Source organism: Sander vitreus, chromosome 11, assembly GCF_031162955.1.
Source record: "Sander vitreus isolate 19-12246 chromosome 11, sanVit1, whole genome shotgun sequence".
NCBI classification, from domain to species: domain Eukaryota; kingdom Metazoa; phylum Chordata; class Actinopteri; order Perciformes; family Percidae; genus Sander; species Sander vitreus.
In genome coordinates, this window is record NC_135865.1 from 31,635,797 (window position 1) to 31,660,796 (window position 25,000).

Below are 25,000 nucleotides of genomic sequence, written 5' to 3' on the forward strand. Positions count from 1 at the left end.
TTGACATAAGGAAAAGGAGTGCAGAATGTGCAAAACAAAACAAAAAATGTTTAGTAGGCTATATTGTTTAGGAGACAGCTTGAGGACTACAAGAAGTAAAAGTACAAATACAACAAAGTGTATTTAGTGTGTCCTGCTTTTAAATCCTACTTCTGTCACAGAACAGAAGGATTAACAAAGTATCAGCAGTAAAAGTACAGTAGTATCAGCTAAATGTAGTTGAAGTAATAAAAAAGAAATCTAAGTAATGTACTTTTCACTGGTCTAACTAAAAAGCTAGTTTATTTCCACATCTGTTTATTGCTGTCATTCGGAAATTCTCCTTTATTTAATTTTTTTATAAAGTTTATCCCACAGCGTGCATTCAGATCTTTAAAACTGGAGTTGTTATCATGCTAACACGCTTCTACCAAAACACAAAGAGAGACAAAGACAGAGAGTCAGTGGTAACAGGCTTCAGTCTTCGCATGTTGAACCTGCAGCGGGGATTCGCTAACATTCAGACCCTGATGTTTGGTGATCTGGTCTGGCTGGTTTTGAACAACCCGTTCTGTAAAGTACGGACGCTTGGGCAGTGGCTCTCAGCGTCAGAAACGACGCAAAAATCAGCGTGTGTGTAGAACGCACCGGGCAGAGCAGCAGCTACGCAGCGTTGTAAGATGACGGAGTATTAAGAGCGACAACAGTAGAGAGTAGTATGTAGAGAGACAACAGTAGAGAGTAGTATGTAGAGAGACATCGGTAGAGAGTAGTATGTAGAGAGACAGCAGTAGAGAGTAGAGACAGTAGAGAGTAGTATGTAGAGAGACAGCAGTAGAGAGTAGTATGTAGAGAGACATCGGTAGAGAGTAGTATGTAGAGAGACAGCAGTAGAGAGTAGTATGTAGAGAGACATCGGTAGAGAGTAGTATGTAGAGAGACAGCAGTAGAGAGTAGAGACAGTAGAGAGTAGTATGTAGAGTGACAGTAGAATGTAGAGAGACAGTAGAGAGTAGTATGTAGAGAGACATCAGTAGAGAGTAGTATGTAGAGAGACAACAGTAGAGAGTAGTATGTAGAGAGACAACAGTAGAGAGTAGTATGTAGAGAGACAGCAGTAGAGAGTAGTATGTAGAGAGACTCAACCTGCCCTTTGCCTGAGCTACTTCTCCATAGTCAGTGTGTTAGCTACAGTAGATAGGTCAGGTCAGCAGGGCTGCACAATATTTTGTTTCATTGTCTACATCGCGATAGTCACATTGCAGGACGTTGCGATGTTGATGCTTAAACTTTTTTGCTGCTTGATAGAAAAGTAAACTTTCCCCGACGGGGTTTGTTATGGGAAGTGAGGCTCTCCATGTCTAGAAAAGTACCGTAAGTGGCAGCTGTCGCTGACACAGTGATGCACATGCATTTCCATGGGTAGTGAAGCTACAGTAGTCCGTGTTTTATGTTCGCTGCAAAGACAAACTAAATCAATTGATTAATGCAACGTAATCACGATGTCATTGGCCATTTTTCACCACAAAAAGCTACTACCAGCCAGGCTAAAGCTAATATAGTTAGCCTAAAGAAAAAGTCCCAACTAACGTTACGGTTCGTTAAGCTGGAAATGTAACACTAATCTACAACAGCAGTCTGTGTCCGATATAACGTAATTTACACTGATTTAAGTGTTCTTGGATACACAGTTTGTTGCTAGTGTGAAATGCAGGCTCTGCATGCACAGCCAACCACCAATCACAATCAATGATGATCAATTTCTCAAACAACCAAAGCAGGCCCCGCTAGTCGACCACTACCTGAAATTAAGAGGAAGCAACATGCAAGCATTATTAACAGCGATAGGGACTCGAGTCTGAGACTCGGACTCGAATCGCGCTTAAGTCACACCAACAGCTGACTAGCAGACTTGACTTGCGACTCGACCCAAAACACTTCAGACTTGACTCGGACTTGAGCTTCAAGACTCGTCAACAACCTGTTTTCATGCAATTATTGCTTTTTAAATCTAAATGTATTCATGTATTTCTATTTTCTTTTATTGGCGCATATACGTTGGGGAAACGTATGACGAGCTGCATGTCCCCGGCCCTTTGCCATAATGTGCAACGTAACGCATGCGCTATGCCTTATGTGCGCGCACTCACATATCAAAAAATGCATTGACGATGGAGACACCAAGTCCTCCCGGAGTTGTGCCTTTTCTCATTAGTTTTGCTTTCAATAACTTGGTAAACAGAGGCAGTAAGAGAACAGCTACATGCAAGGTGTGTGGCACCAAGATAAATGATGCCGGATCAACGTCAAACTTCATCAGGCATCTCCAAACGCACCCAGATAGGTCCGTCACTTACTAATGTGAAAGAGACGTTACATTTAGCATATATCGTCACAGGTAACAAGCTAACCATCGCAAAGTGTTGTGCTAATGCTGGGAACAGGCACATTGTATCTTTATAGTTGTATCCATATGATGTGACAGCCTTAGGTTAATATTTCACCAATTTGTTGTTAAATAGCAATACAGAAAGTATCAGTTCTCACATGTTTGCACCATGGTTGGTGTATTAACTTTCAATACAGATGTTTCCCTCACACTTTGAACACTGAAACATGTAATGCATGATGAGGTTGGGCTTTACAGCCAGTTAGTAACGCAGACAAAAATGTATTATTTGGTGCAGATACCAAAATGTTGAAAAATACTTAATTGTTTTATACTTAAAATTTAAGTCCTTAATTTGTGTTTCTTCAGATTGCATTGCAGTAGACCCCATAAAGTTATCATACAACTGATGTTGATACTGTACTGTATGGATGGAGCTACAGGACATGCTTTGAATTCATGAGATTTAACAATACAGTGTTAGGGACAGATCAGATGGCCAGAGACTGGAGACTGGACTTGGACTTGCAAAAAATGACTTGTGAACATCTCTGATTATTAATATCATTCACTTTAGCCTGGATTGATAGTATTATATGAATACAATGGTGTCATGTGAGTCCATCCATCCATCCATCCATCTTCATCCGCTTATCCGGTATCGGGTCGCGGGGGCAGCAGCTCCAGCAGGGGACCCCAAACTTCCCTTTCCCGAGCCACATTAACCAGCTCCGACTGGGGGATCCCGAGGCGTTCCCAGGCCAGGTTGGAGATATAATCCCTGCACCTAGTCCTGGGTCTTCCCCGGGGCCTCCTCCCAGCTGGATGTCCCTGGAAGACCTCCCTAGGGTCATGTGAGTCAACCAGTGTATTTAACTACCTCATTTCCCTCTCCAAAATCACTTCAGAAGAGTAGTCACAACGCTTACTTGCTTTGGTGTTTGTAAAGCATTAAAGTTCATCAAGAAATGGTTCACATTCGAAAAGTTCCTTTTTCATTTTTATTTTCTATGTAGATGCACTCCCCTACAAAGTCACCCCAGTAGTCGATATTGACTTTCCAATATCGTGCAGGCCTACTGGTCGGCACGCCCCCAGTTTGGAGAAGCACCTAAAACATATATATATCAGTTCAAGTGGACACTATATTTAGAATATTTTCAGCGCTTTACCTTGCTGTCAGACAGGTCTTTACAATGGGGAACTGAAGCAAACAACCTAGTCTCTTGTAACCAGCTCCTATCTCCACAGCGCTGTGGCGTAAGGTCTGGTTACACCACAAATGCATTGTGGGATAGGACAAACTCTAGGTTGTTTGCATTTCTTTAAACCAATCCCAATCGTGTTGGGCGGCGCTAAGCTCCGGACGCAGCGACGGTGTGTGTGTGTGTGTGTGTGCGTGCGTGCGTGCGTGCGTGCGTGCGTGCGTGCGTGCGTGCATGTACTTGGTCCTTACTAGGCAGCAAGTACAAGAATGTGTGTGTGTGTGTGTGTGTGTGTGTGTGTGTGTGTGTGTGTGTGTGTGTGTGTGTGTGTGTGCAGAGGTGTTGTAGATAAGCAGCAGGCTCTTGCACTCCCCATTAAGCAGGCTGTAGAAGGATGACATGACTCCCATTTCCACACCCTCCCCCACACACACACACTATGCTAAGCTCCGGACGTGGCGACAGTGGCTCTGCTAAATAGTCTCAGGAAGGAACTTGTTTTGGTGGAACATTTGCACCCCGCAAAAGAAAACTCCTCATCCATTATTAAATGAAGTTAACTGTTGACACAATACAGTAACATGAGATATTTAAATGAGCTGATTCATGGTTAAACCTCATTGGCTCTTACCAGTGTATCTCCGTGTGTACTTCGTCCACAGCGATCCCACCAATCAGTCCCAAAACGTCCCAGTTAGAGAGGAAATGCCCTAAACATATTCTTTGTAAATATTTACAATCATCCTGGAAGAACCAAGCAGGTCTGACTTGTTGCACCATCCAAATGTACGGTGGCCGACAGGGGCAGACGCACTGCAGCTTAATGATAAGACACGCAAATAGACACAACACGAGCAAATTAAGAACACATCTTAATACATTTGACAACACATGCCCAGCATTTAGCATTTATTTATTTTTAATGTTATGTAATGTATGTTATTTTATTTTATACTTTTTCATTCATTCAAAATGTCTGACTGTTACTCAGCCTCTGTGATTTTAAACTGAAGTGACATGAAGAGGAACAGAGCGTGTGATTAAAAAGCAACTTATTATCTCACATCTAACAAAGAGCGAGTGTATCCGAGACACACACACACACACACACACACACACACACACACACACACTCAATCACACACACACGCAGGCTTCTTGGCGCTGTCTTAAGACACTGGAGAAGAGACGGACTGGCACTGAAAGAAAAGTGTGTGTGTGTTTTATTTGTACTAATGAGGGCAGTGAGGTGACGTGGTGATGGCCTGATGACCCTCACACACACACACACACACACACACACACACACACACACACACACACACACACACACACACACACAGAGACACACACACACAATGTACGGTGGCGTGTGTATCTGCAGAGACGCTTCACTCTGCCTGGCGTGCGCTGAGACGTTTCATTTCAAACAGTCTTTGCATTTAAAATAAAATCCTTTCCCATAGAAACTAAATTCTAAACGGCCTTCTCAAATACATTTAAGAGGTCAATGTATTGCGGTTGCAGTTTTACAAATATGCTGTTAACGTTACAAAAACTACTGTAGGTTTAGAAAAATATGACGGTTTGGGTTCAAATGTTGTTACGTAACTTATACACCAAACCAACGTCACTTTCAGTTCCACACGGGACACGAACCCGTCCACCCGACCTCCTTCCTCACGTGGACTACGAACACAATCCGGTTTTCCACGTTGAGAATGTAATTTAGCTGTATGGGGATGTACATTTTAGGAGACAGGAATGATCTCTATACTTTCATTACATTTTGAGTATTTTCTTCAATGTTATAGCATTTGAAAAAAATGTTTCTAAACAGTATTCGGAATAAACTTTGGAATACACCAGTCTGTGATTATCCATCAACATACATTGCTCTAATATTAGTCAAAATCATTCATCATTTCTGCTTTTTTGACTTCAAAAATGTGGTATAATTTCCTTTAAAAGAGGTTTATTGACCATGAATTCCAAAAATAAGTGTAACAGTAGTGGTAATAAGGTGGTGAGTGGCGCGTATACAGTACTGGTGGTAGTGGACGAACAAAAGGGACAAAAACATTGAAAAAAGGGACAAAAACATTGAAAAAAAGTGTCAAACAAAGTGTTCATTTTCTATTTTGACCTGAGAGGACAACAAGTGCATGGTTGGCGTGAAGACAACACGAGGATTAATTAGTTAATTAACATGGAGTAGAGCTGAGGCTGCTGGGAAAGTCCTTGGTTCTCGTATTTTATCAAAAAGTATTCGCACATTAAAATCTGGAGTAAATTGTGGATCGGGTGTAAAGTCCAAACTCAACGATACGGTTGGGTACCTTTCACATATTTATTTGCTACCGGTACCAGGGTTCCAGTACTCAACGGTACATTTATTTGGTACTGTCCCTCCATAATAACAAAAACATAATTCCAGTTGTAAACATAATTCCAGATACAAATATTAACTATCCCATTAACATATTATCTTTATGTTATTTATTGAGAACATTTTACACTCAAAAACTAAACTAAAACCTCTCCCTGTCCCCTCCCAAACCCTTCACTACAACCTATTAAATCAAATAATTATTCATTTCTTACTCACGGTTACTTTTATTCTTGTTTTTGTATCTTATTCTATTTTATTCAGTCAGTCACCAGGGCACAGAAACCACCGCTGTAGACGAAAAAAGCGTCCTTCAGCTTGTTTGTAGAACGTACCGGGGAAAGCAGCAGCTACACAGGGTTTAGCGAGTAGTATGTAAGGGGGAAATTCCACGTGTCATGGACCTTTTCCTTAACATAACGGCGTCAAAAGGGACAGCAATAGTCCCAACCAAGGGCGTTTAGTTAAAGGGTGTTATATGGTGCTAAAGGAGACTTTTAACGTCAAAAACAATGACAAAGGCACCTGACCAAGCGTCCATATTTTACGAAATGGGAGTGAGAAATTGTGTGGGTGCTCGTGTGTGTGTGCGTGTGTGGGTGTGTGTGTGTGGGTGCGTGTGTGTGTGTGTGTGTGTGTGTGTGTGTGTGTGTGTGTGGGTGGGTGCGTGCTCTCTGTCAACATGCAGAGAAGACAGATAAGCACTGTTTGATTTAATGTAGGGTGACCAGACGTCCCGATTTGACCGGGACAGTCCCGATTCTGAGTTGCGTGTCCTGAGTCCCAACAAAAGCCTGTCAGGACGCTAAAATGGCCCGGTTTACACCAACCACTAACCAGGTATCTTCCCACAGGCCCTGAGAACTGCAGTCATTAAGCCACTCTTAGAAAAGAACAATCTAGACACGTCACTAATGAGCAACTATAGGCCGATATCAAACCTTCCATTTTTAAGTAAAATCATTGAAAAAACGGTTTCTCAACAACTCAACCTTTTCTTGTCACTAAACAACAGTTTTGATGTCTTCCAGTCTGGTTTTTGACCACACCACAGCACTGAGATAGCTCTTGTTAAAGTCTTTAATGACATCCACTTAAACACAGATAGTGGCAAAACCTCAGTCTTGGTATTACTTGATCTCAGTGCTGCATTTGACACGGTCGACCATGACATATTACTAGACCGATTGGAAAACTGGGTTGGCATTTCTGGCTCAGTACTAAACTGGTTTGAATCCTATCTAAAGAATAGGGACTACTTTCTGTCTATAGGTAATTATGCATCTGAGCATACAAATATGACGTGCGGAGTTCCCAGGGTGCCGTTCTGGGGCCTCTTCTGTTTAACATTGACATGCTTCCACTGGCTCAGATTATGGAAAAAAACTAAATAAGTTACCATAGTTATGCGGACGACACACACATTTACATAACCTTATCGCCAGGGGACTATAGTCCAATACAAAAACTGACTAAGTGCATTGAACAAATTAACGACTGGATGTGCCAGAACTTTCTTAAATGAAATGATGAAAAAACTGAGGTGGTTGTTTTTGGAGCAAAAGAGAAACGATTAAAAGCCAGCACTCAGCTTCAAACGACAATGTTAAAAACAACAGACAAAGCCAGAAATCTTAGTGTAGTCATGGACTCAGACCTGAATTTCAACAGCCACATTAAGACAATAACAAAGTCAGCTTATTACCACCTTAAACATATATCAAGGGTTAAAGGACTTATGTCCTTTAACCCTTGATATATGTTATATTATATTCCCTGGTGGAGGTTGCTGAGGTAGTTAAACAACTCCACAGTGGCAAAGCCCCAGGAATTGATGAGATCCGTCCAGAAATGCTTAAAGCTCTGGGTGTGGAGGGGTTGTCTTGGTTGACACGCCTCTTCAACATTGCGTGGAAGTCTGGGACGGTGCCTAAGGAGTGGCAGACCGGGGTGGTGGTTCCCCTTTTTAAAAAGGGGGACCAGAGGGTGTGTGCCAATTACAGGGGTATCACACTTCTCAGCCTCCCCGGTAAAGTCTACTCCAAGGTGCTGGAAAGGAGGGTTCGGTCGATAGTCGAATCTCAGGTTGAAGAGGAACAATGCGGATTCCGTCCTGGTCGTGGAACAACGGATCAGATCTTTACTCTCGCAAGGATCCTGGAGGGAGCCTGGGAGTATGCCCAACCAGTCTACATGTGTTTGTGGATCTGGAGAAGGCGTATGACCCGGGGACCAGATACTGTGGGAGGTGCTGCAGGAGTACGGGGTGAGGGGGTCCCTTCTCAGGGGCCATCCAATCTCTGTACGACCAAAGCGAGAGCTGTGTCGGGTTCTCTGCAGTAAGTCGGACTCGTTTCAGGTGAGAGTTGGCCTCCGCCAGGGCTGTGCTTTGTCACCAATCCTGTTTGTAGTATTTATGGCCAGGATATCGAGGCGTAGTCGGGGTGGAGAGGGGTTGCAGTTCGGTGGGCTGGGGATCTCATCGCTGCTTTTTGCAGATGATGTGGTCCTGATGGCATCATCGGCCTGTGACCTTCAGCACTCACTGGATCGGTTCGCAGCCGAGTGTGAAGCGGCTGGGATGAGGATCAGCACCTCTAAATCGGAGGCCATGGTTCTCAGCAGGAAACCGATGGAGTGCCTTCTCCAGGTAGGGAATGAGTCCTTACCCGAAGTTAAGGAGTTCAATTACCTTGGGGTCTTGTTCGCGATTAAGGGGACAATGGAGCGTGAGATTGGTCGGAGAATCGGCACAGCAGGTGCGGTATTGCATTCAATTCATCGCACCGTTGTGACGAAAAGAGAGCTGAGCCAGAAGGCAAAGCTCTCAATCTACCGGTCAGTTTTTGTTCCCACCCTCACCTATGGTCATGAAGGCTGGGTCATGACCGAAAGAACAAGATCCAGGGTACAAGCGGCCGAAATGGGTTTCCTCAGGAGGGTAGCTGGCGTCTCCCTTAGGGATAGGGTGAGAAGCTCAGTTATCCGTGAGGAGCTCGGAGTAGAGCCGCTGCTCCTTTGCGTCGAAAGGAGCCAGTTGAGGTGGTTCGGGCATCTGGGGAGGTGTTCCAGGCACGTCCAGCTGGGAGGAGGCCTCGGGGGAGACCCAGGACTAGGTGGAGGGATTATATCTCTAACCTGGCCTGGGAACGCCTCGGGATCCCCCAGTCGGAGCTGGTTAATGTGGCCCGGGAAAGGGAAGTTTGGGGTCCCCTGCTGGAGCTGCTACCCCCGCGACCCGACCCCGGATAAGCGGATGAAGATGGATGGATGGATGGATGGATAAAGGACTTATGTCTCAGCAGGATTTGGAAAAACTTGTCCATGCTTTTATCTTCAGTAGACTTGACTACTGTAACGGTGTCCTTACAGGTCTCCCTAAAAAATCAATCAGACAGCTGCAGCTGATTCAGAAGGCTGCTGCTCGAGTCCTCACTAAGACCAAGAAAGTGGATCACATCACTCCAGTTCTGAAGTCTCTACACTGGCTTCCTGTGCCCCAAAGAATAGATTTCAAAATACTTTTGCTGGTTTATAAATCACTAAACGGTTTAGGGCCAAAATACATTTCTGATCTGCTACACTATGACCCACCCAGACCTCTCAGGTCGTCTGGGACAGGCCTGCTTGTTGTCCCAAGAGTCAGAACTAAACAGGGGGAAGCAGCGTTTAGTTTTTATGCTCCACATATCTGGAACAAACTCCCAGAAAACTGCAGGTCCGCTGCAACTCTCAGTTCTTTTAAATCAAGGCTGAAGACCTTTCTTTTTGATGTTGCCTTTCTTTAAATAATTGTTAATTTCTTATACTGCACCGTCAATTGTATTCTTGTCTTTTATCTAGTGGTATTTTTTGATTTTTTTTATCGTTTTTAAATGCTCTTTAATGTTTTCATGTAAAGCACTTTGAATTGCCCTGTTGCTGAAATGTGCTCTACAAATAAAGCTGCCTTGCCTTATGCAATTGTCCCGGTTGTCAGCGATTACATAGCCGATGTGGTCTTATTATAGCCCGATTATTAACTAAACCCATGTAGAAAGAAGCGTCCAGCATATTATTTTAACAATGTGTGTGTGTGTGTGTGTCAGTCAATCGTAGCGCTCTGTGTCTGCATAATCTGTGCAGCCAGCGTTACAATGTATATTTGTAAACAGTGTTGCAATGCCTCTTCTCATCTGTCTCGAATGGACACAGCGACGCTGGGTGGAAATGTTCACGCATTTCAAAAGCAGGGAGATTCCGTTCAAAAATGTAGGTCTCCTTTGTCAGTTCGCCATGTGTCTACCGGGCACAAATGCTCCCGTCACATGGACTGACGAGAGGAACCGTATGACCATTCCCACCTTAAAGACGCTACTCGTCACACGGGCCCATTCTGCTGACACCTGTGCATCATTTCACAGCAGGCTTTCAGCCAACAATTCACTCCTCTAACAAATATACAGAATGAATGTTTCCAATAGGGAAGCTATCTGCTCTATCAAATGAGATTACTCTTGTGTGTGTGTGTGTGTGTGTATGTGTGTGTGTGTGTGTGTGTGTGTGTATTGTTAGTTAGAATAACACTGGTAACACTTTACGGTAAGGGTACATGAATTCATGCATGAATTAATTGATGTAGGCTATGTATTATTATGCATTATGTAATTAATGATTTATGTGTTACTGCATTCCTTAATATCCCATGAATCATCAGGAATTTCATTGTCTGTCATTCATGACCATACATGAACACAACTAAAGCATTAGGTATGTGGGCACATCATTATGAATTATGATTTATTAAGCATGATCATGATTATTTGTTTTTCTGCAAAAAAAAATGTGGTCATCACTGCGCAAAATTGTGATTTGAACACAACTTGTGCAAAATGATGTCGCCACCTTACCTAATGCTTTAGTTGATGTGTTGTTCATGCATGAGGTCATGAATGAGAGGCTATGAACACGTCAATTCCTGTTGATTCATAAGATAAAAAGGAATGAAGTAATCCACAAATCATGAATTAATTCATGCATGAATTCATAATTCATGTAGTGTTACCATAACTTTAGTTCAAGCCTGTGGCAGCAGTTCCAAATAATTCATGTAGTGCCATGCAATGAAAAATACCTTTTCACAAAGTTTTTCACAAGTTCAGTTCTGAAAAATAAAGTTGGTCCCACATGAAACTCACTCAATGTCTTTTAATATTATTTCTTAGATATGTAGGCTACATACCAACAACATTCATGAATATTAACTGAGATACCCCATTATGTTGTGAGCAGTAGGCCTATGTGTGCTGTTGGCAAAACTGTGTCTAATCTGTCTGTGTCTATGTCTGACCTGGGCTGGCACATGGTTACGTTAAAAAGCATGTGCATGCACGAGCAACTACGGTCACGCGCAAAGTGTCCCGGTTTTAGTTCTGGGAAATCTGGTCACCCTATTTTAACGTGAACCGGTCCTCGGTAGTACCGACGTGATTCGGTCTGTACCCAAACAAGTACCGAGTTCGTTACCCAAACCTACTCAACGACCCGTGGAAACCAGTAAGATTGATACTGAAGTGGTGTGAATGTTTGCTTGCACCATGGAGACACTGACCATAACACTGTCGCAACACAGTTGGTCGCTCCTCCGAGTTATCCCGCCTGTCAACACCATGTGCCATGACAACCGCTAGTTTACGGATGACTTTACACCTACTGAGGGCGAAGTGTGAGATTTAAATTGTTAAACTTATGCTTACGTTGGAACCATTTCAGCTGGTGCAAACATCAAAAAGGTAGTTTTGTATAATCCCCTTAAAGAGGTTACGTTCAAATGAGTCCACGTTAGACACGTAGCTGGTGCAACCCAGTACCGTTGTTAAGATGAAACCAAACAGATCTAACGTGGTTATCAGCTTCACAGGAGCTGGGAGGTGGAGTTTGTGAACTTTGGACAGAGCCAAGCTAGCTGTTTCCACTCTCAATGCTAAGCTAAGCTAACTAGCTGTAGCTTCGTATTTAACTGACAGAGAGGAATCAATCTGAACATCTGACTCTCAGAGAGGAACAGAAGAGAGAACTATCCCTTTAAACCTAAACTGTGTGTGTGTGTGTGTGTGTGTGTGTGTGTGTGTGTGTGTGTGTGTGTGTTTGTTTAAAATAAACCTGCAGCTCTGATAGCGAGGGCCTCCTCCGGGCAGCGTGGAGTGCTTAGATATTTCCCATGAGCCTTTGAGGGCGGAGCGTTCGATGCTTACTTGGCTCTGAAAGCAGCTCAACTTCTGGCTTCAATTTATTCCTGGAGGCACCCACACACACAAACACACAACAGACAACACACACACACACACACACACACACACACACACACACACACACACACACACACACACACACACACACACTCAGCGCTGATTCTAATTAAAGTGAGCTTTCGGCTTCTCGAGCTCTTTCACTTTTCTTTTTTCTTTGTCTTCAACTCTGTTTGGAAGAAACATCTGGAATAACTTCAGCTGTGTGTGTGTGTGTGTGTGTGTGTGTGTGTGTGTGTGTGTGTGTGTGTGAGTGTGTGTTTGATGCTCAGCCACATCATAACATCAGCAGTGATCAGACCCAGATGACATAGAAATACCAGTTAAATCAAAACATCACACACACACACACACACACACACACACACACACACACAGTGTGAAGCTTCATGCTAACGTCATGCTAATGTTTTTGGGCTAATAAGTCAGAGGGACACACCCAGCCAGTCACAGTGTTTCTGTACGTGGCAGAGTACATATATACAGAGGTAGAGGAAGTATTCACACTCTTTACTTTCACTGTACTCAATATTCAGAACAGTTATAATCCAGCCTGTTCGGTTTATATTCCACGTTATTTATTACTGTCAGCAGCACATTGACTGCTGCTGTATAAGAGCGTGAAGATCCTCGAAGGGAGGAGGTCGGGGGGGATTTTTGGCTCCTACAACACAGGGCTTTAAAGAGGGGGGAGCAGAGTTCATGTCCTGAAGAAGTTAAAGGCCCAGTGTGTAAAGTTTTCAGTTGTTTTTACATTATTAAATACAACATTATCAAATGTTGCCCGTTCACAAACGTGTCCTTTTTCATGAATATTTACCATCACCATCAATTCCAAGTATTCCTATTGGCTTGAAATTTTACATTAGCATTCACATGAAGTGGGGTAGACCATATCCATAGATCCATATTCATGCTCCATCTTGAGATACGGTAGCCGGTAAGGGACATACAATACAGGACATAATGCTCCGCTTTTCATGTTTTCTCTGTCACATGATAAACTCACAGCTGCTGCTAATGTTGCTAACGGGTATCGTAGCTTCCCGGCCCCGGCAAGTTTGAAGAAGGAAACATGGAGGACCACACATATTCAAAATCCAAATTTCAGGAACAGGAGTCTTCTTCTTCGCCCATAACAAGAAAAAGGACATTGAAAAGAGCAAGAGACTGGCTTTTTGAAGTGTGAAGGCTACCGTAGCTGTAATAAGTACTTTGAACTGCGTGGTGCGAGAGAGTTGATTGCAATATATATGATCTCAACGCTAGATGGGAGACATTCCCACACATTGGACCTTTAAGGAGAAAACACAAGACTTTCACCAGGAAACAGGTGTTCATGTCCTGAAGAAGTTAAGGAGAAAACACAAGACTTTCACCAGGAAACAGGTGTTCATGTCCTGAAGAAGTTAAGGAGAAAACACAAGACTTTCACCAGGAAACAGGTGTTCATGTCCTGAAGAAGTTAAGGAGAAAACACAAGACTTTCACCAGGAAACAGGTGTTCATGTCCTGAAGAAGTTAAGGAGAAAACACAAGACTTTCACCAGGAAACAGGTGTTCATGTCCTGGAGAAGTTAAGGAGAAAACACAAGACTTTCACCAGGAAACAGGTGTTCATGTCCTGAAGAAGTTAAGGAGAAAACACAAGACTTTCACCAGGAAACAGGTGTTCATGTCCTGAAGAAGTTAAGGAGAAAACACAATACTTTCACCCAGGAAACAGGTGTTCATGTCCTGAAGAAGTTAAGGAGAAAACACAAGACTTTCACCAGGAAACAGGTGTTCATGTCCTGAAGAAGTTAAGGAGAAAACACAAGACTTTCACCAGGAAACAGGTGTTCATGTCCTGAAGAAGTTAAGGAGAAAACACAAGACTTTCACCCAGGAAACAGGTGTTCATGTCCTAAAGAAGTTAAGGAGAAAACACACAAACTTGACTGTCGTGTAAATGAACATCTTGTGAGTTTCTGCAGCCCGATGTGTCTGATGTGAGTCTCTTTCCCTCCACAGGTGTTCCAGCTGTTCACAGTCTCAGCCACCTGAGCTCCAACCTGTGTAAGTGGTGCGAGGCGACCAGTCCGCTGTGCAAAGACAGCGTCTGCCTCAGCAACTGCAACCTCACGTCCTTCTGCAACGCCGTGGATGAGATCTGCATCGCCATGTGGTCAGTGCACTTCTTAACCCTCCCGTTTGGGATTTGGTTTTTCTTACAACCAAATTGTCCAAAAACATAAAGTGGATGGTTCCATACAACCATTACAATTTTTTTCAAGGAACGTTGGAAAAAAGTGACAAAAAATGTTGGAAAAAACAACAAAAAAGTCAAAGAAAAAAGTGCAGAAAAATCGACAAGAACAACGGAAATTTGTGACAAAATAATTGGGAAAAAGTGACAAAAAGGTTGAAAAAAGTGACAAAAAACATCACCAAAATTAAACTACCAAAAAATAAATAAATTGCTCGGTCAATGGGAAGACATCACAAATCAAATACCACATTGTCAATGTAGAGTAATAAACTGGCTCCTGTTCTTTTACAATCTGCATACTGTTCTAAATAGACAGACAGTTTCTTACCGTATTATTTTTTAATATACAGTGATATACTGGCTGCATTGTACCTCCCGCCTTTTTCCTTTATTTTCCCAAGATGCATTGGTGTTAACAATAATCTGTAACATTCACAGACAGTGCTGTAATTACGGGCGTAACTTTGGGTTCAACATTGGGGGGGTTGAGATCTCCAGCTATCTAGGGAAGTCCCGGGATCAGCATCAAAGACTTCAGAAAAAACTAAAACTCAAAAACATAAAAAAAAATGGCCCCAAAAAAAGTCAACAAATTGAAAAGGAACAAAAACAATGGCTGTGATATTATTTTCTCCCAGAATGCATTGCCATTTACAGTCGTATCCTGTAAGAGACTGTGAAGTTTAGTCAGTGTCATGGTTGCGATTTTCTGTTCTAGTTTTTCCTGTTTTATTGTGTTCATTTAGTCCCCGTTTCCTTGTTGTTTTCTGATGGACGTCTGTGTTTTTGTTGCTTCATTTTGAGTTTTTTTCTTAATTTTTTTGTTTCTCTGACATTTGTCGCCTTTTGCCATTTGTCACTTATTTCGAGCTTATTTTGAGGGTTTTTTCATGAGTTTTTTTACAGTATTTTTAGGACTGTCTAGATAGTTGGAGATCTCAACCCCCCCAATGTTGAACCCAAAGTTACGTGCGTTGGATTAAACTGGTTGTTAGACTCATATTTTATATTCAGTGTCTGATTTAAAGTGTCCGTATGTTCTCATTTCTTGCAGTATTTGTGTCTTTGAAGAAACCGAGTCAAAGAGTCAAAAACAAAATGTCCCGGAGCCTTCAGTGTCCCATAAAAACGTTGGATAACAAAGTGCACTCGTTGTTTTTCCCTCCGCACGCTCCCATGAGCCAGCAGAGTCCACCGCAGAACAGCTAAGCTGCTCCAACATGTTGTTGATCAAACTCCCAAACTCTGATACGCTACTGCTGCACGGAAATAATAACATACGGCGGCAGTTTGGTCCCTTTTTCATATTTCATTTTCAAAGGTTCACACACAGATGTTTTAACGTGAGAGAGACAGAGAGAGAGAGGGAGAGACAGAGGGAGAGAGAGAGAGAGAGAGACAGAGAGAGAGAGAGAGAGACAGAGACAGAGAGAGAGAGAGAGAGAGAGAGAGAGAGAGAGAGAGAGAGAGAGAGAGAGAGAGAGAGAGAGAGAGAGAGAGAGAGAGAGAGAGAGAGAGAGAGAGAGAGAGACAGAGACAGAGAGAGAGAGAGAGAGAGAGAGAGAGAGAGAGAGAGAGAGAGCTTCACACCCACTGGCATCGGTTTCTACACTTTGGAAACATTTCTGCTGATTCGTGCCTTTGTTTGGATAACAGAGCTTCTCCGGGATCCCCCTCGCTGCACCCCTCTCATTTCCTGTTCACGTCAGCCGGGTCGACCCTCCCAGATAGCTGTAGGAAACCAGAGATAAGACGGAAGAAGAAGAGAAGAGAGGGGAGGGAAAGGCTGCTTTATTCAGGTCAAAGTTGATAGGGAGCATTGTGGAGCTGCTCTGGCGACTCACAGCTCCTCACACATCAGCCAACCAACAATAAAAAACATCAACAAATGGACAAAACTGTAGAATAAAGTGGCAAAAAAAAGCTGAAAGAAAGTTTCCTCGGGACGTTGTGCACAGATAAGCGATGGAAAAAGTATTCAGATTACTGCATTTAAAGTACTAATACTACACTGTAAAAATACTTCAGTAAAAGTCTGTGAGTATCATCAGGAAAATGTAGTTAAAGTATTAAAGTGCTCATATTATGCTTTATTGTGATATATATCTTTTTTTGTGCATGTTATAGGTTCACAAAGTGAAAAAGCCCAAAGTCCCCCCCAAAGGGACTTACCATCTCCAACAGAAAACACTGTTCACCAACTGCTCCAAACAGCTCTGTTGTAGTCCAGCCTTTACTTCAGAGACAAACGTGGTCACTTTGGAACACACGTTATAATGCTCGCCTAGCTGCTAGCATGGCACGCCCTCATACTCTGCTTCTGACTGGCTAGTAGTCCTTACCTAGGTACTGTCAGGGCCCTCATACTCTGCTTCTGACTGGCTAGTAGTCCTTACCTAGGTACTGTCAGGGCACGCCCTCATACTCTGCTTCTGACTGGCTAGTAGTCCTTACCTAGGCACTGTCAGGGCACGCCCTCATACTCTGCTTCTGACTGGCTAGTAGTCCTTACCTAGGTACTGTCAGGACACGCCCTCATACTCTGCTTCTGACTGGCTAGTAGTCCTTACCTAGGTACTGTCAGGACACGCCCTCATACTCTACTTCTGACTGGCTAGTAGTCCTTACCTAGGTACTGTCAGGGCACGCCCTCATACTCTACTTCTGACTGGCTAGTAGTCCTTACCTAGGTACTGAGCATGTGTGACTCCCAACAAACATAGAACAGAAGTGAGATGTCTCACTCTGTAGCTCAGAGAGCTCAACACACAGGGTGAAAAGAGGAGCTGCAGCAATGTTTTGAATATTAAACCATGTAAACCTATTCTGGTACAACCTCAAAATACAATTATGAACCTGAAAATGAGCATAAAATGAGCACTTTAAAAATAAAAGTACTGTTGGCTCAGTTGGTAGAGCAGGCGCACATTTACATAGAGGGTTTATGTCTCGACGCAGAGGTCTGGGGTTCAAGTTCAACTTGTGACGACAAAAAAAGTAAAAGTACTCAATGCAAAAAATATTAGACTATTTCTTTCAAAATATTAGACGTTTTTCTCAAAAATATTCGACTTCTATCGCCATAATATTCAACTTTTTTCTCTCAAAATATTAGACTTTTTCTCTGAAAATATTAGACTTTTTTCTGAATTGAAGGACAGATGGATAGATATAAGGATGAAGGAATCACTGAATGGATAAATAGTTAATAAATGAGATAATGGTGTTCCTCTGCTCTCTCAGGAGGAAGAACAACAACACGATGACAGTGCACACCATGTGTCATAACCCCGCCCTGCCACTAGAGGGCGTGGACCCCCGTCTGCTACTGAACTTTACCTCCAGGGAGTGTCACATGGTCCCGCAGCCGGCCGAGGACGGAGCCATGATGGTCTGCGGTTGCCACGGAGAACACGAGTGCAACGACAAACTCATCTTCGACAAGGGAGCTCACGGTGAGTACATGGCAGAGGGATGGATGGATGGATGGATGGATAGATAGTTAGATTGATGGATGGATGGTTAGCTAGATGGATGGATGTATAGTTGGATGGATGGCTACATAGATGGATGGATGGATGGATGGATAGAAAGATGGCTCTAAAACAGGCCGATGTGTAGTTTTTTCAGAAGCTTTTATTTTGTTTTTTGTCTTGTCACGAATCTTGGTTTGAACTGGACTTTATACAACGAATTGTAAGCGTGGAAATGACGCTGCCTGTGCACAGGCACCTTAAGAATGAAGGAATTATTAGATTTAAGGATGGATGGATAACGAAGGAGAAATGATAGAATAGATAAATAAATATATGGGTAAACATATGAATGGATGGATGAATATATTCCAGTATGTCTGCTGCCCCTGCAGGATTCTCCAAGCTGCAGAGTAAAGATGTGATCCCGGTGGTGGTGGTAAGTTTGGTGCCTCCTGTCCTGGTTGCCATAGTCGCCACCGCTGCCTTCTACTTCTACCGCACACACCGCCTGGACAAACCGGGCCCTCCTGCTCGTCCTGCCTGGCCCACCAAACGCACCCCAGAGCTATACCAAGCCTTCGACCTGCCATGTGGCGGCCTGGGGGCTCGGGGAGAGGGCGGAGGAGGAGGCGGCATGATTGGTCCTGGAGGCCAAACGGGGGAGTCCAACACCAAGGTGCCGTCTCTCAACAACGACATGACGGACTGGCAGGGGCAGTCGGCAGAACTGCTGCCGATAAAGCTGGAGGTACTGGTGGGGAAGGGTCGCTTCGCTGAAGTGTGGAGGGCGTGCTTGCTGCAGGGGGTGACGGGCGGAGTTAACAGCTACGAAACAGTGGCAGTGAAGGTGTTCCCGGCTGTGGAGTATGCCTCGTGGAGAAACGAGTGCTCCATCTACTCCGATGCCAAGCTGGAGCATGACAACGTGGTCCGATTCCTCGCGGCGGAGGAGAGGGGCCCGCGTGGCCACCCGCTCAGGAAGTACTGGCTGGTTTTGGCCTATCACAGCCTCGGGAACCTGCAGGACTTCCTCACGGAAAACATCCTCAGCTGGGAGGAACTTGTTGCCATGGCAGGCAGCATTGCCAGAGGGGTAGCTCATCTCCATAGTGACACAACGCCCAGTGGGATACCGAAGGTAAATCAGACTGACAGAACTACAAGGAGAGCAAAAACACGGTTAGGAAAAGGTTCAAAAGGGAAAAATCACAAGAGCTATGTTGAGGCTGGAAATGTAGACTGACTCAGCGTGAGTGTGGTAGGGCAGAGTTCTTGTAGGAAGGCTTGATTGTAGAATGGGAGGCAGCTGGAAGTGTTGTAGTTAAGACCACCTCAACCATGTCCAAGTCAACACCAAGACCAGAGTGTATCAAGACCAAGACTTTGAGGGGTTGAGACCAAGACAAGACTAATACTTTTAGGGAGTGAGGCCGAGACAAGACTGAGACTATGAGGGGTTGAGACCAAGACTAGACTGAGACTTTGAGGGGTTGAGACCAAGACATTATCGTGGCTTTGAGGGGTTGAGGCTGAGACAAGAGCAAGACTTTGGGGGGTTGAGGCCGAGACAAGACCGAGACTTTGAGGGGTTGAGGCCGAGATAAGACCAAGACTTTGAGGGGTTGAGGCTGAGACAAGACCAAGACTTTTAAGGAAGTGATCCAGAAACAAGACCGAGACTCTGAAGGGTTGAGACAGTAACAAGACCGAGACTTTGAGGGGTTGAGGCTAAGAAAGGACCAAGACTTTGGGGGGTTGAGGCTGAGACAAGACCGAGACTTTGAGGGGTTGAGGCTAAGAAAGGACCAAGACTTTGGGGGGTTGAGGCTGAGACAAGACCGAGACTTTGAGGGGTTGAGGCCGAGACAAGACCAAGACTTTGAGGGGTTGAGGCCGAGACAAGACCAAGACTTTTAAGGAAGTGATCCAGAAACAAGACCGAGACTCTGAGGGGTTGAGACAGTAACAAGACCGAGACTTTGAGGGGTTGAGGCTAAGAAAGGACCAAGACTTTGGGGGGTTGAGGCTAAGACAAGACTGAGACTTTGAGGGGTTGAGGCTGAGGCAAGCCCGAGACTTTGAGGGGTTGAGGCTCAGACAAGACCGAGACTTTGAGGGGTTGAGGCAGAGACAAGACCAAGACTTTGAGGGGTTGAGGCCGAGACAGGACCAAGACTTTGGGGGGTTGAGGCCTAGACAAGACTGAGACTTTGAAGGGTTTAGGCCTAGACAGGACCAAGACTTTGAGGGGTTGAGGCTGAGACAAGACCAAGACTTTGAGGGGTTGAGGCCGAGACAGGACCAAGACTTTGGGGGGTTGAGGCCTAGACAAGACTGAGACTTTGAAGGGTTTAGGCCTAGACAGGACCAAGACTTTGAGGGGTTGAGGCTGAGACAAGACCAAGACTTTGAGGAAGTGAGGCTGAGACAAGACCAAGACTTTGAGGGGTTGAGGTTGAGACAAGACCGAGACTTTGAGGGGTTTTAGGCCGAGACAGGACCAAGATTTGAGGGGTTGAGGCAGAGACAAGACAGAGACTTTGAGGGGTTGAGGCTGAGGCAAGACCGAGACTTTGAGGGGGTTGAGGCTGAGACGAGACCGAGACTTTGAGGGGTTTAGGCAGAGACAGGACCAAGACTTTGGGAAGTTGAGGCAGAGACCAGACCAAGACTTTGGGGAGTTGAGGCCGAGACAAGACCAAGACTTAGAGGGGTTGAGACCAAGACAAGACCAAGACCGGAGTGTATCAAGACCAAGACTTTGAGGGGTTGAGACCGAGACAAGACCAATACTAGACCAGTGCCAGACAGCCAGAGCTTCTTCTGTCTCCCGGATTCACTTTCTTTGGAGTTTGTGTTAAGGGGGTGGGGAGAGGAGGGTTAACAGTAACCCATTTCAAATTAGAAATGAGTCATTAAGTTATTGGTTGCATTTGAAGCAGGAAGTTTTGCATCCAATTACAGTAACGATATCGCTGCAGCTGTGGTCTTGACCGGTCTTGAAATAAAATCCAGAGTCCTCTTTATCCGAGACAGAGTAAAAAAATGCGCCAGACACACACACACACACACACACACACACACACACACACACACACACACACACACACACACACCACACACACACACACACACACACACACACACACACACACACACACACATTTACAGAATTATTGAATGTATGGTTGGATGGAGTGGGAAACCAAAGCTAAATCAGTCTATGTTCTCTGGAAATACAATTTTGCTCACCGTGATAATTTACGTTTTGGGCTATAAGATTATTCTCATAGTGGATTAATGTGTGGATTATGTTCTGGATGAATGGATGAGTTGTTAGGTCTCTAAAATGTGGATCAGTGTTCCCAAAGCCTAAGATAAATGGCCTCAAATGTCTTGTTTTGTCCACAACTCAAAGATATTCAGTTTCCTGTCACAGAGGAGAGAAGAAACTAGAAAATATCTACATTCAACAAACTGACATCACACAAGTCTGCCTTTTTGTTCATAAAAAATGACTCAAACTGATTATTTGATTAATCTTTGCAGCTGTACTTTTTTTCTCTGTAGGTGCCGGTTGCCCATCGGGACCTAAAGAGCAGTAACATCGTGGTGAAGAGCAGGACGGAGTGCGCCCTGTGTGACTTTGGTCTGGCGTTACGACTCGAGCTCTCGCTCACCGTCGATGACTACGCCAACAGTGGACAGGTGAACTCAACACGGGGGGAGTGCCATGTGTTTAAAGTACAACAAAGACGCAGTTGTCAATTTCCCGTCCAGCGCCCACGTCGTTTAAATAGAAAATGTACCTGTGCCCATCTGTGCGCCCATGGCCGTGCTGGTCTTACAGGGAGGTGTGTTCAGGTGCATTCTGGGCGTGCTGGTCTTACAGGGAGGTGTGTTCAGGTGCATTCTGGGAGTATTGCTATCTTGAGGCAGCGGGAAGTGATGGCACCATTGACCAACAAAAACCTGGTCTAAAGTCAATAACGCAGCATTTCATTGTTATTTTAACAGAGCATTAGTAAAATGCTCCTAGGCTCGTGCACAGCGGACGCACACTATGCTTGTTACACACACAGGGACGCACAGCAGCACACACACATGCTGTGCAAATATTATGGTGCAAATCCTCCATCATAACAGCAATGCTCCAAGGTCCAAACGCGCCTAGCTTTAAGGATCACTGTACCGTGGACGGCACACTTTGTGGCTGTGGTGTCGCTGTAACGTCGCTGTAACCTCCACTCATAAACGCTTTTATAACTTTAAAGCATTAAATCTTCAAAATATACAGCCATGCGACACAACAATTGAAAGCTTAGCCTCTCATGATTCAATTTAGCCCACACATAAAGCATAAGATGATTTATAGCGGTTATACAACTGTTATAAAGTTAAAGAAAATAAAACAATACAGACGTACACTGCGCAGCTGGTGTCTAGAGTCGAGAGTGCATCCATACCTTTTTCCTTGTCCCTTTAGCCACTGCGAGGATTTTTTGCCCAAAACCTTTTTTTCTTAAATCCCCAAGAGTCCAAGTAAATGGAATATCCAAACAATTATATCCAAAACGAGCTGTTCGCCTCACAGTCTTGACGTTTCTGGCCGAATCACAACGGGAAATCGCTAAACTGTTTTTCATTTCCGCACTTGTATCGCCGCTCGCTTCTCTCCCGAGGGTCCTACATGGTCGACGTGGGTGTCACTGTATTCTCTGAGATCTAAGGTTTCCATAGATACCTGGTATAAGCCAATCGGTTCAGGTTTGCCTGTGATATCCCAATGGGAAGCTGAAGACTCCTCTGACGCGATGTGAGCCCCACGCGCACTCAAGCAACATTTGCTCGGACCAGTTAGATTTAAATGCTATAAGACTCGTCTACATTTTTAGCCAATGAGCAGACAAGTCGATAGATACCACATTTGACACTGACATTTTAACCCTGTAATAGTTGGAGCTGTGTCAAAGCAAAACAGGGCCTCCTATAGGCATATCACACCCTGTGCAATTTATAATGACTTATTTCTATATATTTATGTAGATAATTATTTTAAGTATGTGTATGATTGATGTGGATGTGTTTGTGTATTTGAGAAGTGTTTTATTTTGTACTTTATTGGCTTTTTTCTTTGCACTTTTCAAATTGAAATAAGAAAAACGGACAGACATATCTGTAGAAAACAATTCATATAAAATCCATTTTTGAGTCTCTTGGCTTCTGGGCTTTTTCTCAGTAAGCTGAGACATGTGGCTATGACCTTGTGTTGTCTGTATCTCATTAGATGTGTTTACAGCAGTGTATTTTAATCATTTTACAGATGTATGATTTGGACGGGAATAAAAACCTCCATTCTAGCCTCTCTAACTCTGTGTCAGTAAGGCCTAGAATCACCCTGACACTTGTAACAGAAACTCGAGAGTGTTACCTTTCCAATGATCACCCCTGAGTGTCAAAGTATATGGGAGCTGTACCACTTTTAATTTGGGTATGACGTTGAGACCAAAAAGCAAGAAATTTCAAGCGTTTCTTAATTAAAGGGAATGGGAGATGATCTCTGATTGGTTGATTGCATGTTACGCCCAAAACACACCTCTGATTAATGAAGACACTAAGGTCAACCCTTTAGAACCATGCACACACAGATACAGGTTTGTGGCACTATCTTTGTGGGGACCCGTCATTGACATAATGCATTCCCTAGCCTTCTCTATGTGTGTGTGTGTGTGTGTGTGTGTGTGTGTGTGTGTGTGTGTGTGTGTGTGTGTGTGTGTGTCAAACCGAGTGTGTCTGGGCTGAGATGGATCTTTTAGTTTCTCTCTGGGCTTTTGTGTTGAGGACTCTGCTGTGTCGTCCCGTCCAGGTTGGGACGGCTCGCTACATGGCGCCGGAGGTCCTGGAGTCCCGGGTGAACCTGGAGGACTTGGAGGCGTTTAAACAGATGGATGTTTACTCCATGGCTCTGGTGCACTGGGAGATGGCATCCCGCTGCCACGCCATCGGGGGTACGAGCCTCTCTTCTTCTGCCTTAGCCAGTATTTTCCCTCACTTTGAGGAAGACTTACGTAGGTGCGCGTATTTGGCGGGGAGGGGTTAGGCATCCTTCCTCAAGAAAATGTGACGTTTTTCAAAGACATTCTCTCTATTCTCTCTCTAACCCTAACACGTATGTAAACGTGTGTGTGTGTCTGTGTGTGTGTGTGTGTGTGTGTGTGTGTGTGTGTGTGTGTGTGTGTGTGTGTGTGTGTGTGTGTGTGTGTGTGTGTGTTTGTCTGTGTGTGTGTGTTTGTGTGTGTCTGTGTGTGTGTCTCTGTGTGTTTGTGTGTGTGTGTGTGTTTGTCTGTGTTTGTGTTTGTGTGTGTGTGTGTGTTTGTCTGTGTGTGTGTGTGTGTGTGTGTGTGTGTGTGGGTGCAGAGGTGAAGAACTACGAGCCTGCGTTTGGCTCCAAAGTGTGCGAGCAGCCGTGTGTGGACAGCATGAGAGACCTGGTGCTGAGGGACCGAGGACGGCCAGACATCCCCTCAGCGTGGACACAACACCAGGTCAGAGGTCACATGCTTACCCAGTACAGATATATACGCGTAGATACAGTCTCCGGCGTGTGAATGCATCTCTGCTGCCGCCATCTGACCCGTTCTGACCGTAAAGACTCAGAACGAGCAGACTTTTGTGCGACTTCTCTGAAAATATTCATGACTCATAAGACCCAATCAGGAGGCGAACGCTGGCTTCTTCGTCCTCGTTTCTAAACGTCTCTGTTTGTCCGTCCAGACTACAAAGCAACCGCAGAGTTTCCAAACCAAAACAAGGGCAGCAGTGTTTCCTAAGTGTTAGGGGTTCGGAAACGCCGCAGTAGTGCGGACGCGGGACGCAAAACGTAGTAGAAGATACTACTTTCATTGAATTTGGGTGTTTTATAAAATTTTATAGCATTTATATTTTTATTTATTTATATATTTTTTGTATACATATATATATATATGTATTTTTTTATTTTTATTTTTTGTTATATATATATATA

The 25,000-nt window shown here is 44.2% G+C and overlaps 1 protein-coding gene across 1 annotated transcript in view; it reads left to right on the plus strand.

Moving 5' to 3' along the window:
* Window positions 1-25,000, plus strand: part of tgfbr2l (transforming growth factor beta receptor-like) — a 26,779-nt gene that overhangs the window by 405 nt on the left and 1,374 nt on the right. Inside the window, exons 2-7 of the mRNA XM_078262750.1 lie at window positions 14,263-14,416; window positions 17,744-17,955; window positions 18,369-19,114; window positions 21,547-21,684; window positions 23,843-23,984; window positions 24,394-24,521. Coding sequence (XP_078118876.1) covers window positions 14,263-14,416; window positions 17,744-17,955; window positions 18,369-19,114; window positions 21,547-21,684; window positions 23,843-23,984; window positions 24,394-24,521 — 1,520 coding nt within the window. The remainder of the gene's footprint in view (window positions 1-14,262; window positions 14,417-17,743; window positions 17,956-18,368; window positions 19,115-21,546; window positions 21,685-23,842; window positions 23,985-24,393; window positions 24,522-25,000) is intronic.